This window comes from Dromiciops gliroides, chromosome 4 (genome assembly GCF_019393635.1).
Source record: "Dromiciops gliroides isolate mDroGli1 chromosome 4, mDroGli1.pri, whole genome shotgun sequence".
Taxonomy (NCBI): domain Eukaryota; kingdom Metazoa; phylum Chordata; class Mammalia; order Microbiotheria; family Microbiotheriidae; genus Dromiciops; species Dromiciops gliroides.
In genome coordinates this window covers 483,978,066-483,995,516 of record NC_057864.1, presented here as the reverse complement: position 1 = coordinate 483,995,516, position 17,451 = coordinate 483,978,066, and the positions used below count along the sequence as shown (strand labels likewise).

At 49.5% G+C, this 17,451-nt stretch overlaps 1 protein-coding gene across 1 annotated transcript; it reads left to right on the top strand.

Moving 5' to 3' along the window:
- The first annotated feature begins 4,590 nt into the window (after positions 1-4,590).
- CHRNG (cholinergic receptor nicotinic gamma subunit) lies at positions 4,591-15,370 on the top strand. The gene is made up of 12 exons (XM_043962848.1): positions 4,591-4,639; positions 5,244-5,383; positions 5,630-5,674; positions 5,968-6,077; positions 7,213-7,368; positions 7,950-8,047; positions 8,291-8,491; positions 10,228-10,342; positions 10,556-10,670; positions 12,793-13,009; positions 13,400-13,533; positions 15,117-15,370. Exons 1-12 carry the CDS (start codon positions 4,591-4,593, stop codon positions 15,279-15,281), a joined length of 1,545 nt encoding a protein of 514 aa, XP_043818783.1. The 3' UTR covers positions 15,282-15,370.
- The last annotated feature ends 2,081 nt before the right edge of the window (positions 15,371-17,451 follow it).

The window sequence follows — 17,451 nt, the reverse complement described above, 5'->3', positions numbered from 1 at the left end:
GTCACACAGGTAGTAAGTGTTAAGTGTCTGGAGCCGGATTTGAACTCAGGTCCTCCTGAATCCAGGGCTGGTGCTCTATCCACTGCACCACCTAGCTGCCCCCACAGTGAGTTTTTTTAAAGGTTTGTTGAGTATAACCAAAGGGAAGGATCAGAGCCAGAAGGGACCTCATTTTTAAAGATGAGGAAACTGAGGCTAAGAGTGGTGAAATCACACGAGAGCATGCCATTAGGGACAGGATTTGAACCTGAGTGAAAGAGAAACATTCTACAGTGGATGTGACTGATTTAGAACCTAATCAAGGCTCACAATAGAGAACCAATTTGCGTTGCCACTTGGATTTCTTTCCCCCCAATATGTTTTATTAAACATTTCTCAATTACATGTAAAAAATTAACATTCACTTAAAAAAATTTGAATTCCCAATTCTTTCCCTTCCTTCTTCCCCTCCCTTTCCTTGAGAAGGCAAGAAAGTTGATGTATGTTATACATGTGTACTCATGCAAAACATAACTCCATATGAACCTTGTTGCAAAAGAAAACAGAGACAAAAAAAACAAGAAAAATAAAGACAATGAAAGTATGCTTTCATCTGCATTCAGGCTCTGTTGATTTTTCCTCTGCAGGTGGATAGCATTTTTCATCCTAAGTCCTTTGGAATTGTCTTGGATCATAGTATTGATCAGAATAGCTAAGTCTTTCTCAGTTGATCATTGTACAATATTTCTGTTACTGTGTACAATATTCTCCTGATTCTACTTAATTCATTTTGCATCAGTTCATATAAGTCTTCCCAGGTTTTTCTGAAACCATCCGGCTCATCATGCCACTTAGATTTCTAACACATACACACATATGTACAAAAGAAATATCTATGAAATATGAACATGAGGATCTAGAGTAAACCTTCATCTCTACTTCCATCCAGCATATCCTGAGATCAAACTTCTGGCATCTTTGATCATCCAAAACACCACAAGAACTTAGCAGTCAACAGAAATGCCCCAGAACAGTCAACAGCTGGTCACAAAGGTCATGCATTTTATTTCACAGAAGATCCCTGAGGCTTTCACACAGACAATTGTGTATTAATCACTCAGTTGGGCAGTGGGGCTCACTGACAATGAGGAGAGCTGACAACTGACTCTGGGGAAAGGATAAAAAAAAGGATCATACAAGGCAGACAGAGGAATTAAGAAAAGCAGAGAGGGGACAGCTAGGTGGTGCAGTGGATAAAGCACCGGCCCTGGAGTCAGGAAGACCTGAGTTAAAATCTGGCCTCAGACACTTGACACTTACTAGCTGTGTGACCCTGGGCAAGTCACTTAACCCTCATTGCCCCCCCCCCAAAAAAAAAAGAAAGAAAAAAAATGAAAAGCAGAGAGAAAAGCTATCAAGGTCCAGTGGCCTGGGACCATTTCATTTAGGGGCAAACTCTTCTGTGTCTCTCAGTGGCCCCTCAAGGAATTCTAGATACATTGACCCTCAAAATGCTCAGGAACTCTTGTTCCTGGGAGTTCCAAGTTCCAATTATCTAGAAAATTCACTTCCACAGAAATCCTTCTGACGACAGCTGTAGCAAGTCTCATTTCCATGGATTTCCCAGGTTTACTAAGCTCTTCTTTCATGGCAAGCCTGGGGGCGAGTCATGCAGACATTGTCTCCATTCTGCAGGTGAGGAAACTGAGGCTCACGAGGTTCAGATACCCAACCCAGTGTTGAACGAACAGTAGATGCTTAATAAGTGCTTGTTGACTGTTGATTTATTGAGCAATTTGTCCCCCTAGTGGTGGTCACTAACAATAACTGGATAGGGCAGCTAGGTGGCAATGGATAAAGCAACGGCCCTGGATTCAGGAGGACCTGAGTTCAAATCCGGCCTCAGACACTTGACACTTACTAGCTGTGTGACCCTGGGCAAGTCACTTAATCCCCATTGCCCCACAAAGAAAAACAAAACAAAAAATAACTGTATAAAGGAAGTGTCACTTGTGTACACATCTCCCATGCCCTGCCTGTTCTCAGCCCAGCATATTCCTACATCTCTCCTGCACATTCTACCCTACTGACACTGAGGGGAAGATTGAGGATGCAGAATGAGACAGGTATTTTTGTGTGCCACTAATGAGGGAATTTGTTTTGCTTGACTATGCAAGTTAGCTTCAAAGAATTTATTTTTCTTTTTTCAATGGGGTGGGAGGAATGAGAGGGAGAGAAAATAGACTTCTGTTCATTAAAAAAACTTTTAAAAAATGTAGAGGTGGAAGGGATGCTACAGATGTGATATGGTGGTATACTTTCAGATGAGATCACTATATTATTACTTTTACTTCATTGTTTTACTTTGTTACTCTCAAGGAATGGGGGTTATCTGTAAATGTAAAATCAAACATATTTCTGCCCTCCCCTTCCTACTCATTCACTGGTTGAGGGGAATAAGGAGACCCCCCCCTCACCCCAGATACTGAAACACATCCAGGAAATAGATCCAAGAGAAACATCCAGGATACTGCATGATGCGCCATGTCCAAAAGTCTGGTTGGGAGACAGAACTCTTAAACAGGAGTTTTCCAAGGCACAGAATCAATCAATCAACTGGCTTTTTTGTTTATTAAGCACCTACTATGTTCCAGGTGTAACCCTGCTTCTGCCTAAACCTGGGGCAATTTGGTAGAGAGATCTGTGCTGGGTGCTGGGAATACAAAGACAAAGGATGAACCAGTCCTTGCCTTCAAGAAGCTTACATTCTAACTCACATGTATACAACCATCTAATAGAATACAAATGTGTATATGTGTGTGTGTTACTTACCTTCCTCGAGCAGTACAGGTGTCTAGATAGCAAGTTGAAATAAAGACCAATCAAATATTGGTTTCTAAGCCCAAATCCTTGTTAAGGTGGTTGAAGAGGAGGAAGAAGGAAGAAGATCGGGAGAGGGAGAGTTGTGGTTGGGGAAGGAGATGTTTGAACTTTCCAAGCAGAGGAACAAGATCTAGATGTACTGGATGTTTTGGGAGAGCCCTAGAGTATAGGATGGGAGAAGGGGAAAACAAGTGTAGAGTGTACAAAGAGTTCTACATTTGGATTCAGGGAGGAGGGTTCAAGCCTAGGGTTAAATGCTTGGCATCTGTGTACACTTGGGTAAATCATTCCAATTCCCTGGACCTCAGCTCCCTCTATAAAATGTAAGTTTTGGACTGGAGGATCTATAAAGCCCCTATAAGCTCTAGACCTTATAAAACCATGAAACAGTAAGAGATAAGGCTGAAAAGGAAAGTTGGGGCCAATTCATTAGATCTTTGAATGCCAGGCAGAGGAAGTTCAGACTTTCTTCAGGAATTTTTTTTTTCTTTTTAAACAAGATGGGTTGGACTAGAGGACTTGCCAAATCAATGACTCTATAGCATCCACAAAGTTACTTTGCTTCCCATTGGGGCAAGAACATTGGATTTCAAGTTAGGTGACTCAGATCCCAAATCACTCTACCCAAGTTCCAAGACCTGGAGCAACTCAGCCAATAAACAAACACGCTCTTTATGGCTATGGCACTGAGGACATGAAGAAAGGCAGAACCAGGGTCCCTACCCTTAAGGAACTCCTATGACTCAACCTCAATGGGCCTTGAGTTTGTTTGTTGTTCAGTCATATTCTACTCATGACCTCATTTGAGGTTTTCTGGGCAAAGACACTGGAGCGGTTCGCCATTTTCTTCTCCAGCTCATTTGACAGATGAGGAAATTGAAGCAAACAGGGTTAGGTGACTTGCCCAGGGTCACACAGCTAATAAGTATCTGAGGCCATATTGGAACTCAGGACTCTCTGACTCTATTCCCAGTACTCTATCCCCTGTGCTGTCTTGGGGGCCTCAAGTTCCTTATTCACAAAATGGGGGTGACAGACCATCCAAAGTTAGTGCTAGCTCTGGATCCTCCAATTCTAGGACAAGATTCCCTTCTGCATACACAGTCCTGTACCTGGAGGTATGAGGCCAAGCTGTTCAAACTCTTCACTTTACTCAGGAGGAAACAGGTGCAGCTTGGAGCAGTCACTTGCCCACTTGTAGCAGAGCCAAGCTCTGAGCCCAAGCCTCAGACAGGGTTCCAGTGCTCCTGCCAGAGTCCTGATTTCAAGAGCTGGTGATGGCAGCAGCCCCAGCCCCAGCCCCAGCCCCAGGGCCCCTGGGACTCTCATACCCATATCTCTGTCTCCTCTGCCTAAGAAGTGAGTCCTTGGCTCCTGCCCCTGGAAATGGGTATGGGGGCAGGCGGTAGGGGGAGGGCTTGGAAGTGTCTGCAGTGGGGGAAGGGGCCCTCCCCACCCCTCATTCCCCTTCCGGTAACTCGAACCTGGCATTGTGTCCCAGCCTGAACAGCTGATAATGCTGTGGCTAGACAGCTGGGCAGAGGGTTGCGTGTGTGTATGTGAGTGTGAGAGAAGAGGAGGCAGGGGAGGAGGGAGGGGCCTGCAATGTCGGGGGTGGGGGGGAGGGGGGAGGGAGACAGCAGGAGGAGGCGACAGCTCTGCAGAAGCCAGGATCGGCCCCAGAGCTGGGAAGCTGCCTTCTATTCCCCACCCCGCGCCCTGCTCACCATGCCCTGGCTAGGATGGCTGGAACTGCTGCTGCTGGCCGGCTGTCTGGGTACCAAAGCTGAAGGAGGCACAGGGGTGCCAGGGGTGGGGCTGGGGAGCAGGGAATGGGTATGGGGGGAGCACTCCCAGGAGTCCCCTTCCAGTGTTAGTGCCTGCCTACTCAGCCCACCACATCCACCTTGTCTTCTTCCCCCTTCTCTCCTTCCTCTTCTCTTCTCCCCCTTTCTCTCCTTCCTATTCTTCTCCTCTTCCTCCTCTCCTTCCTCTTCTTCCTCCTCCTCTCCTTCCTCTTCTTCTCTTCTTCCCCTTCTCTCCTTCCTCTTCTCTTCTTCCTCCTTCTCTCCTTCCTCTTCTTGTTTTCTTCCCCTTCTCTCCTTCCTCTTCTCTTCTTCCTCCTTCTCCCCTTCCTCTTCTTGTCTTCTTCCCCCTTCTCTCCTTCCTCATCTTCTTCCCCTTCTCTCCTTCCTCTTCTTCTCTTCTTCCTCCTTCTCTCCTTCCTCCTCTTGTCTTCTTTCTCTTCCTCCTCTTCTTCCTCTTTGCTTTTTCCTCTCCCTCCTACCCTTTTCTTCCTCCTCCCTTTTCCTTTCCTTCTTCTTCCTCTCCCTCCTCTGCCTCTAATCCCTCCTGTCCTGACTCAATACCCTTGGTTACAGGAGTCCAAGGCCTGAACCAGGAGGAGAAGCTACTGAATGACTTGATGAAAAATTATAACCCTAACCTGCGGCCAGCTGAGATGGACTCTGACATCATCAACGTCAGCCTGAAGCTCACCCTCACCAACCTCATCTCCTTGGTGAGCTGGGCCCCCCTTGGGTGGAGGGGAGCTCAGTGTGCTTGCCCACTGTGGCCGGGGAAGACACAGAGTTCATTGGACCAGAGTCTGTCCGAGAAATCTGGCTGGGGAGCTTGTGGGAGGGGGCAGGAGTTCACTCTTTTGGCCTCCGTGGAAGAGAAAGGAGCCATTTAATTGGCCTCCCCACTGGAGATTGGAAGGGGCAGTTAAAGGTGGGGTGCTGAGACCTTCTTTCTATGCCCCCAGAATGAGCGGGAGGAGGCACTCACCACGAATGTCTGGATAGAGATGGTAAGAACCTCCAACCACCCCCACTTCTGGGGCCCTGGTTCCCAAGGTTTCATTAGGACACCCCACCCCCAGCCAGAGGCTGCTATTCCCAGCCCCCTCCTCTACTCTGTCCTGTCTTGGTTCCAGGCCCCTTGGCCTGGGAGGGTTGAGGGTAATGCCACAGCCCTGGGGCAGGGAACCATGAGGCTGGTCTGGAGGGAGCTGGCAGATAGGGGATGGGGGTGGGGGAGAGGTGGTGTGGCCTGGCTGCTAACCTGCTTCCGCCCACCCTTCCCGGCCCTTTACTACTATAGCAGTGGTGTGACTACAGGCTGCGCTGGGACCCTGGAGACTATGAGGATGTGTGGGTGCTGAGGATCCCCTCCACCATGGTGTGGCGGCCAGATATAGTTCTGGAGAACAAGTAAGTTGGAAAAGGGGCTACTGGGTGGGTGGGGATAGGGGCCCCCTGAGTGGAACTGGGGGTGGGGCTGAGGTTCTGGCTATGAGGGAATCCATCCATTGATTAACCGGCATGCATTAAATGCCTACTCTGCGCTCCTTGAGATAGAAATGAAAGTCTTTGCCCTCAAAGACCTGTGATTCTTTGCTTCGTGGATTGAGAGACCTGTAAGGAGCTGGGGGGTGGGGTAGGGAGGGGATGATGACATCGGCAAGACCTAGGTAACCCATGATGACATCTTTAAAATAGAGTTGAGATGGGGCAGCTAGGTGGCGCAGTGGATAAAGCACCGGTCCTGGATTCAGGAGTACCTGAGTTCAAATCTGGCCTCAGACACTTGTCACTTACTAGCTGTGTGACCCCGGGCAAGTCACTTAACCCCCATTGCCCTGCAAAAAAAAAAAAAAAAATAGAGTTGAGGGGTAGGAGGAACGAACTGGGGGAGGGGGGAGGGGAGAGGTGGCCTGGGGAGAGGTAACTCACATGAAGGAAATAAGAAAAAGATTATGGAGGGGAGGGGAGGAGGGGGAAGGAGTGGGGGAGTGAGTGAAAAAAGATACCAGCAGGGTTAAAGGTTGCTGGGGACTGAGGCGAGGTGAAGAATAGAGTTGGGGCAAAGTTAGTTCTTGGGTTTTGAAGGAATTGTACTTTCCCTGCTACAATTCAATGGTTCAATTCCACACTCATTAAGAACCTGCTCTGAGCCTAGCACTGTTCTAGGCACAGGGGGTAGAACAAAAGCTGCCTCTGAGGAGCTCGTCTTTTCCTGGAGGTGGGGGTGGGTGGCTGGGACCACAGTAACCTGTGATTTGAGATCAGCTTTGAGGAGGACAGAGGACAGAGACAGCCACTGGCTTGTCTGGGAAAATATGAGAAAAGAGGTTTCTATGCAGGAGAGGCTAAGGGTTACAGAGAGACGGTGACCCCTGAGCTGAAGGGGAGATCTCAATTAGAGGGGCCGAGATTAGGACTAGGGAAGGGTAGGTCTGCTGTGGAGGCTGGGAGGGCTCAGGGAACATCACTAGGGAGGGGATTCCAAAGGTGAGGCCCAGCTGGGCAGACCCTGGTCCCTCACAGCCCCCTGTACATCTGACAGTGTGGACGGAGTGTTCGAAGTGGCTCTCTACTGCAACGTGCTCGTGTCCCCCAACGGCTGCATCTACTGGCTCCCACCCGCCATCTTCCGCTCATCCTGCCCTGTCACCGTCACCTACTTCCCCTTTGACTGGCAGAACTGCTCCCTGGTTTTCCAGTGAGAGGGCCGGGGCTGGGGCTGGAGGGGGAAGGGGGATCACCAGCTGGCCAGAGGGGGCTGAGGGAGGCTTCAGAAAATGCAGGCTCTCCTCTGGCCAAGCCACTCACCAGCTTCTGAGTCTATGCCCCCCCCGCCCCCCCGCCCCCCCGTAAATCAGGGCTAGGGTAGGGTGAGGTAGACAATCTTTAACGGCCCTTCCAGCGTCACTGTTCTACGTGTCTGCGATTTTTATGGAGGGGTTTGCTTGAGAGTCACTCTTACTGGGGGAAGACATAACCTTTCCAGAAATACTCATGGATGGGTACACACTTCTCAACGGTCCCTTTTGCTGTGTCCCTCATTCTGTCTCTCTCTCACTCTCCCTGCCCCCACTCTCTCCTTTCTCTTTGTTCAACTATATGTATCTCCCCTCCCCTCCTCTCCCTCTGCCTCTCCTTTTCTCCCTTCCTTCTCTGTCTCTTTCTGTTTCTCTCTCCCTCTTACCTTTGTCCTCCATCTCCCTTCCCTCCCCCCATTTCCTCCCTCTGCCCCCTCCCCACCTGGTGGTCTTTCCCTTTTGCTCTCTCCCTTTCCCAAAGGTCCCAGACCTACAGCTCAAACGAGATTGATTTGCAGTTGAGTAAGGAAGATGGCGAGACGGTTGAGTGGATTTTCATCGACCCGGAGGCCTTCACTGGTAACCCCATTGCTCCACAGTCTTTGCCACTTGCGCCCTGATCTCTCCAGGGCTTCTCTGCACCCTCCACCACCTCCGAGTCCTCCTCTGGGCACAGACAGTCCCCTCCTTTTGCCCTCATTTTCCCCCATTTCCCTGGGGTGTGGCAGGCACCGTCCCAGGCTCGGAACATGCCAGACGGGATCCACAGCAGGGCCTCCCAGTGGGCCCTTCTGGCCCCTGCCATCCCTCTACCACCCACAGAGAATGGGGAGTGGGCCATCAAGCACCGCCCCGCCAAGAAGCTCCTGGACCCCCCAGCCTCCCTGGGGGAGGCTGGGAACCAGCGGGTGGTCTTCTACTTGCTCATCCAGAGGAAGCCCCTGTTTTACATCATCAACATTATTGCTCCCTGTGTGCTCATCTCCTCCGTTGCCATCCTCATCTACTTCCTACCTGCCAAAGGTGAGGCTTGAGGCTCCTGAGGGACAGTTCCTGCCCCTGGGCAGGGGATCCAGGTGGCTTCTTGGTGGCTCAGGAGATCTAGATTGAGAAGAGAACCTAGTGACCATCTGAGCCAGCCCCCTCTATTTCCAAGTGCACCTACCCTAGAGGTGCCCTTAACAGAACGCTCGCAGGGAAAAGAACCCTGGATGGGTAGCTAGAGGGCCTGCATTCAAATCCTGCTTCTGCTAGCTATGTGCCAGCAATGCTGGACAAATCACCTCTCTGAGCCTCATCTGTAAAAGGAGGGGCCTGGACTAGGTGACCTCTAAAGTCCCTTCTAGCTCTAAAGCGATGATGCAGAGGGTTTAGGCAGCAGAGCAGGGGATAGAGGACTGGCTTTCAAGCCAGGTATCAGTCAGTCAACAAACGTTTATTAAGTGCCTACTATATACTAAGCCCTGGGAATACAAATACAGCATCCCAGCTTTTCCTCCTTCTTGTCTTCTTCACTCATGTCTTAAGTTATTTACATCTCCTTGTCTTCCTTTTGGTATTTGAGTCCCTAGGTCATTTGTATTCCCAAGGTTTGGCCCAAAGCCCGCTTAGTGCAAAAATTCTTATTAAAGGTTATTTTCCTCATTCCCCTTCATTCCCCAAGACTTCTCTTGGCAGACTGCCTGCCCCCACCTACAGCCATTCCTTATAACATAGAACAAAAAAGGGAAAGAAAAAAACCAGTCCAACAAAATTAACTAATATCAGTCAAGTCTAACAGAATTTGAAGTTGTTCATACCCATAGTCCCCCACTTCTGTGATGAAGGGAGGGAGGGACAAGCTCATATCCCTTCCTCAGGGCCAAACTTGGGGATATGTAGATTTTAATTCATAGACATTTAGTGGCCGCAGGGAAACTGAGTCTCAGAGAGGTGAACTTGCCTCAGTTTCCCTATCTGCACAAGGGAGATAGCAGAGCCTAATGTTCAACTTTAAAGCTTAGCAGTTGGTATATATATATATATATATATATATATATATATATATATATATATATATATACATATATATATATATATATATATATTTAGTGAGGCAGTTGAGGTTAAGTAACTTGCCCAGGATCACACAGCTAGTAAGTGTTAAGCGTCTAAGGCCAGATTTGAACTCAGGTACTCCTGACTCCAGGGCTGGTGCTCTATCCACTGTACCACCTAGTTGGTATATTATGAGAAAGGAGAGCCCCCCCCACCCCAGGGTGGCCTGGTGAATTGCATACAAGTAATAAATAAGAGAGTCAAGTTACCCAAGTTAAGTCCTTTGTTCTACTCACTACCTTAGTCATTCCATGGTGCCCAGGTGCTCTGATAAGGGCCAGGGGAAGCCTCCTAGGGGCAGGACCCCACCCAGGATACATGGCTAGCATCAGAATCCCTCAGACTTTCATAATTAAGATCCACATGATAACAGTTCTTTATGGTGAGGCAAGAGGGAGAAAGCAGGATGAGGTAAAGGTCCAGGCTCGGAGGCCCTGCCCTGCGATTCAGGGGCTGGGCAGAGTGAAAGGAATGGATTCCAAAACTTGCATAATTTAAAACTGTTACATCACAGTGAGGCTACTTCTGGGAAACTGCTGCCCTGGAGGTAGTGGTGAGGCGGGCAGGGGGATGAGGAGAAGCTTGGGGGGGGGCGAGGTGGAGGGAAGACTGACCCCCCCTGCCCCAGCTGCCTGACCGGGATCTTCTCTGGGTGGGGCCAGCTGGTGGTCAGAAGTGCACGGTCTCCATCAATGTCCTGCTTGCCCAGACCGTCTTCCTCTTCCTGGTGGCCAAGAAGGTGCCAGAGACCTCTCAGGCCGTGCCCCTCATTAGCAAGTAAGGATCCCTTTCTTCTTCACTCCCTCCTGTGCAAGACCCTTCCACCCCTTCTGGGCTCCTCCCCCAGACTCCCCTGGGCTCCTCGGAGCTCTGATCAGGGTTTCTGAGCTGGGGCCATCCTGTCCCACTTTGTAAGGGAGAGGGTGGGGTTCTGTCCTCCCTAGGAGGGCCAAAGACCAGACCTGGCTCCTGCTTCCTCTCCTCCCATAGGTACCTGACTTTCTTGCTGGTGGTGACCATCCTAATAGTGGTGAATGCTGTGATCGTCCTTAATGTCTCACTCAGATCACCCCACACTCACTCCATGGCCCGAGGGGTCCGAAAGGTGAGGCCACAACCACGCCTCCTTGATGTCTCTTTTAGACTGGGTCTTTCCATCTCCCAGGCTAGACCCTCACAGGCTGAACCCACTAGTGATTGCCAGGGAGCTGGGACCGGCTTCCTTTCTGACCTGGAGCTGTTTGCCCCTCCTTAGGGAATTCCCCCTCACCTGCTCTCCAGGGCTCACCATATCAGTGCCAGATGGTTCAATGAGGCCAATGAGGCCTCATTGACTCTGTCCCCTCTGCAGCTCAAAACTCCCAAACCCAAGTGACCCACCAGCTGCACCCTCTCTAGTGGCCACTCTGCCCAGGGTCACCCCCCCATTTGTGCTCTGTCCTACATCCCCTTCCTCAGGTATGGGGCCCATCTGGATTCTAGGCCAGGGTCCCAGCTACTAATAGGTATTCCTTCTCTACTGGTGCTCAACCTGCCCACTCACACACCCACTCACCTGCTCACCCACCCACTCATTCACCTGCCCATGCACTCACTCAGTCACTCAGCCACCCACTCACCTGCCTACTCTCCTACTACTCACTCACCTATCCACTCTGTCAGTCACTCACCTGCCCACCTACTCACTCACTCAGTCATTCAGCCACCCATTCACCTACCCACTCACCTGCCCACTCACTCACCCACCCACCCACTCATCCATTCATTTCATCCTGTTGCCTCTCAGGTAAACTGCAGACCCCTGGGCTTGCAATTTAAAGGCCTTCACAGTCTGATCCCATCCTCCCTCTCTAGACTTCCCTTCACACATTATGTTCTGGCCGAACCAGCCCATTTGCCTCTTCCCAGTCTTGGCCTAACAAGTTTGGCCTCTGAGATGGTACCATCCTGGTACACATCCTAGGACCATGCTCCTTCCGGGGCATCTCCTCTCAGCATCCCCAGCTGCCTTAAAGGGGCATCTCTGGCCTTCTCTTTCAGGAAGCCTTTGTTTATTCTGCATTTACTTACCTGTGCTAAGGTTGTATTCTTCAACTCCCCCAGACCCACCCATATACACTCCCCCCACACCAGACACCCCCCCACATACCCACCTACACATACACTCTCTCTCTCTCTCTCTCTCTCTCACACACACACACACACACACACACACACACACACACACAAGAACAGAAGCCAGACTGGTTTGCATTTTGCCTTTTTTATCCCCCAGGCCTGGCATTTGTTAGAATTGTTCTGGGGCTCTGATTTTCTCAGTGTGAGCAGCTCCCTGGGTGGGGGGGAAGCCCCTCCACCAGAATCAAGGGGCACCTGCTCTGCCACTGAGAGAGTTACCCAGAGCCCACTGCCATTATCTACCAGAAGCTCCATTGGAAGCCAGCTCACCCATTATAGGCCCCACCCTGGAGGAGTTTCGATTTACAGACTTTAAGAATATATAATATTGTATGTCCCCCCAATCACATGTAAAAATGACTTTTAACATTCATTGTTTTTCTAAGTTCTGAGCTCCACACACTCACAGACATTTTTGTCTCCATGGACAGCTTGGGGATCTCACCTGGATTCAGCCTCAGGTTTCTGGTGACGGCCTTGAAGGGAGGGGGTGAAGGGGGTGGGGGCAGGGTAGTAGAGAAAGAACTAACCCTTAAGTCTGGCAGAACCTCTGACCCAAGTTGGCTGAGTCATCCTGGGCAAATCGCTTCATCTGTCAGTGCCCCACATTGCAGAGCCCCTGCTGAGATAAAAATGGTGCCGAGAATTTGTATTTTAATGGGGCCTTTCTCCCTACACGAGCGAGTAACAATCATAATACCGGCTAACACTTATATAGGACTTTACATTTGGCAAAGTGCTTCACATAAAGGATCTTATTGTATCCTCACGACAAACCTGGGAGCTAGGCACTATTATTCTCCCACTTTACAGGTGGGGAAACTGAGGCAGGTAGCAGTCAAGAGACTTGCCCAGGCTCACACAGCTAGTAAGTGTCTGAGGCAGGATTCAAACTCAGGTCTTCCTGATGCCAAGCCCAGCCCTCTACATGCCATCCACTGCTCTAAGGCCCAGGTGCAGATCCTGCCCACCCCCACCTAAAACGGAGAACCTTTCAACCGGAGCTCTCAGAATCCTGAACCTTCCCTCTCCCTCTCATCCGGCCCCAGGTGTTCCTGTACCTACTGCCCCGACTACTAAAGATGCACATGCGCCCCTTGGTCCCCCCAGCCCCCAGGCGCCTCACCCGCTACCTACAGAATGGCTCTTCTGGGGGGGTGGAGTTGGTGGGAGAGGAGGCTGCCCCATGGATGCCCTGCAGTGAGCTCGCCTTCCAGCAGCGATGGCAGAGGGATGGACTGGTGAAGGCTGTACTGGAGAGGATAGGTGAGGCCAGGGAGAAGGCCCTGGGGGCCAGGGGGTGGGTCTCTAGTCTCCTGCCTACCCTCAAAGCAGGGGGACTTGTCGAAGGCGTAAGTAAGGGGAGAAGTGGGGGTCCTGGATGGGGCAGAGGGGCCACCCCCTCTGCTGGTTCAAAAGAAAGGAGACCAGGCGGCTTTGGGGCAGAGGACACCTGGGTTCGAATCACACCTCTGACATTCCCCACCTCTGTTGGGAAAGTCACCTCCCTTCTCTTTGCCTCAGTGTCCTTCTTTACAAAATGACAAGGGTGGGGTGGGGGAAGGAGACAGTCGATAAGGTCTTTCCCAGCCCTGGGTCCATGACCTCCTCTTCCCAGTTCTCTGCTGCTTACAAGCCTTTCCTTCTCCTTGTCAGGGAACGGCCTGGAGTCTGGGCACAGTCAGGAATTCTGTGCCAGCCTAAAGCAGGCAGCCCCCGCCATCCAGGCCTGCGTGGATGCCTGCAACCACATTGCAGGGACCAGGAGACAACAGAGACATTTTAACAATGTGAGTTGGGGGAGGGGGAAGCAAGGGTCACAAAGGCAGGGCAAGAGGTCGGGAGATGGCAAAGGGAGGATGTGGATGGAGGTAGGGATGAAGCACGCTAGCGCCCTCTTCCCACCAACTCCAAGGTCATTTATTAAGCAGCTGCTTTGGGCCGGGCACTGCTGTACTGACTACAGAGCCTACAGCTCTTACCCTCAGGGAGCTTATGGTCTTACCTTGCATTTACTTTTTTTTTTTTTTCGGGGCAATGGGGGTTAAGTGACTTGCCCAGGGTCACACAGCTAGCAAGTGTCAAGTGTCTGAGGCTGGACCTGAACTCAGGTACTCCTGAATCCAGGGCCAGTGCTTTATCTACTGCACCACCTAGCTGCCCCTTGCATTTACTTTTTATACTTTTTTGGGTATTATTTACTATCCATATGATCTTGGGCAAGTCACTCTCTGTGCCTCAGTTTCCTCATCTATAAAATGAAGGGGTTGGACTAGATGTCCATCATCCTGTAATTCATGTTTCTCCATAATAAAATGTAAGCTCCCGGAGGGCAGTTATTGTGAGAGTGAACAGAGGACTTGTCTTGGAGCCAGACCTGGGTTCAAATCCAGATCTGACATAGCCTGGCTGTGTAACCCTGGAATTCTGAGTAACCACTTATCCTCAAAATGCCCCAGGCTGGTAAGTTGCCCAGAAGATGCCAATCTGCATTATTAGAAGGACTTTCCCTCACCTGGATGTTCCCTATGCCAATAAAATCACAGTTCTAGTTACTGTCCCAAGCACCTGGCAATTAGTTAGTATTTAATAAATGCTTTTTGAATGAATGGGGCAGCTAGACAGCACAGCAGATAGAGACCTGGAGTCAGGAAGACTCATCTTCCTGAGTTCAAATCCAGCCTTAGATACTTACTAGATATGTGACCCTGGGCAAGTCACTTCACCCTGTTTGCCTTAGTTTCCCCATCTGTCAAATGAACTGGAGAAGAAAATGGCAAATCACTAGAGTACTTTGTCAAGAAAATCCCAAGTGGGGTCATGAAGAGTTGGACATGACTGATAAGTAGTTGAACACACACATTGAATGAATGAGTGAATGAATGAATTGGATGGATGGATGGATGGATGGATGAATGGAAGAATAAATGGAAGGATGGATGGATGGATAGATGGAAGGATGGATGAATGGATAGATGGAAGGATGGAAGGATGGATGGATGGATGGATGGATGGATGGATGGAAGGATGGATGGATAGATGGATGGAAGGATGGATGAAAGGAAGGATGGATGGATGGATGGATGGATGGATGGATGGATGGATGGATGGATGGATGGATGGAAGGATGGATGGATAGATGGATGGAAGGATGGATGAAAGGAAGGATGGATGAATGGATGGGTGGATGGATATATAGATGGATGGATGGATGGATGGAAGGATGGATGGAAGGATAGAAGGATGGATGGATGGATGCATGGATAGATGCATGGATGCATGGATGGATGGATGAATTAACACATAAGAATATTTGAGGAGTAGGGACAAGGTTGTTCGCCTGCCTATCCCATGTGTCTCTCTAATGCTGTAGGAGAATGAAGAATGGATGTTGGTGGGCCGTGTTCTGGACCGAGTCTGCTTTCTTGCTATGATTGTCCTCTTCTTCTGTGGTACCATCGGCATCTTTGTCCTGGCCCACTACAACCAGGTCCCGGCCCTCCCTTTCCCAGGGGATCCCCGTACCTACCTGCCTTAGTGGTCCTGGCTGGCGTTTCAGGCTGGACCATGGATGGCCCCGCCTCTGCTAGGTTCTGGGCCTGTGATATTGGGTCTTGGTATTCTGCTCCCGCCGTGTGGTATCAAGGTTTGGGCATCTCATGGGAAGAAAGAAGGTGAAAAAGTTTGTGTTTGTGCAATGGAATTTTTCAGAGCTCTGTGATCTGGATGCTGTGGGGAAATAAAGGGACAGACTTGGAACAACTGGTGTGTTTTTTTGAAGTCCCACAGCAAGGGTGGGACTTCATTCAATCTGATTTAACAAACATTTGTTAGGTAATAGAATATAAGCTTCCTGAGGGCCAGAGGTGGGGGGTAGGGGGACTGTATGTTTTTTGTATGCTACATACAAACATAGTAGGTGCTATGAATAAGTGCCTCTTGGACAAATGAAGAATATGAAGATGAAAATGAAAAATAGTCCTTGTGTTCAATCAGTCACTCAATGAACAAGCACTTATTAGGCACCTACTAATTGCCATAGGTGTTCTCAAAGAGCATATAGTCTATTAGGGCCTAGTAGCTGGACATCTAGGTGGTATAGTAGATAGAACTGGCACCACCACGCATTTTGATGAAGTCATAGGAAAGTTTCTTAACCTCCATTTCACTTTGTTGATTGATGGAGGTGGGTTTTTGAACCTCTTCCCTTACATACAGACAATATTCTAGACCTTAAGGTGCCATTTTAAGCAACAGCTGTTTTGTTTTGGTTTTTTTGGTTTGAGTTTTATTCAATATCATATACAAAACGTTTCCAAACCCAAGAGGGTTTAATCCTCCTCCTCTTCCTCCTCTTCATCCTGGTAATTTGTAACTCTCCTTGCTATTGGCCACCACTCAGAGCCAATCCTGAAGATTGTTCTTCTTTAAGTATTTCTTTGTCAGGTATTTCAAATACCTTTTAGAAAATGGCACTGGGGCAGCTAGGTGTCACAGTGGATAGAGCATCGGCCCTGGATTCAGGAGGACCTGAGTTCAAATCCAGGCTCAGACACTTGATACTTACTAGCTGTGTGACCCTGGGCAAGTCACTTAACCCCAATTGCCTCACCAAAACAAAACAAAACAAAAAAGAAAGAAAATGACACCTCCGAAGTCATGGCTATCTTACTCTTGCTTCTTTCAATGGTTACAACTCTACCACCGAGGTTGCCGCCCTTTCCATTCATTTTGATTCATTCTTGTAAAAACTGCTCAAAATTAGCAACATCCATAATCCCATCTTCCACAGGATGGGTACCATCCAGGGTAAATTTGAGGAGTTGCTTCTTTTTTTGCCACCCTTCATCACAGATTTCTTCACAGGAGCCATGATGATCAAGGAGGCAGAAAGTGCGACAGTTGTTTTTCAAATGAATATTGCATGCCAAGGACCAGTAAGGGAAAACACATTGATAAATAACGTGCTTGCCATTGCTCAAGGACTTTAAAATTTGGGAGGGGAGAAAAGATATACACACAGAACGATAACCCTCAACCAAGAAGGAGCTGTGGTTTTATCGGTGTGGGCAGGAGAACCAGGTGTCCCAGGGCACCAACAGCAAGTGGGGGGGGCACTTCTCCAATATGGCCACCACAGCTCTCACTGTCTATCACTGGGGTCATCTTGCTATACTGCCAGCTTTAGATCACCCAATTGCCGTTATCTGCTTGTTAGAGACAAGCAGAAGAGCAGATATCACGGAACAGGGGTAAGAGATGAGCCAAAGACCAGTCAGGATTCACTCAGTGCTCCCTGGTCTGGCTGTGACTGCACCTGTATTTAGCCAGATAGGAGAAACTGGCTCCTTGGCTCAGTCCTTTCTCTGGGCTGCTCCTCCCCCATACCCCCAGCCCCCACAATCCTCTACAGGGAAGGCTGAACTTTGGTAGCTAGTGGGCACATAGTCTTTCCCTGAGTGCGGCAGGTCAGGCTTCCGAGAATGAAATCAGGAGATGAGGAAATGCTCCAAGTGAGTTAGGTTGAAGTCTCTGGCAGACACCGGAGCCCCAGACCAAGAAGTGAGATTAAGCTTGAGAGTATTAGCGGGCTGCAAGGGCCCTGGGCCATGTCCTGATGCAACTTGGCACCTGGACCAAAGACTCCACTGCCCATAAATGCCTTCTAGCCATGACTCTGTGGAAAGGGATAGACAGGTGTCTGTTCT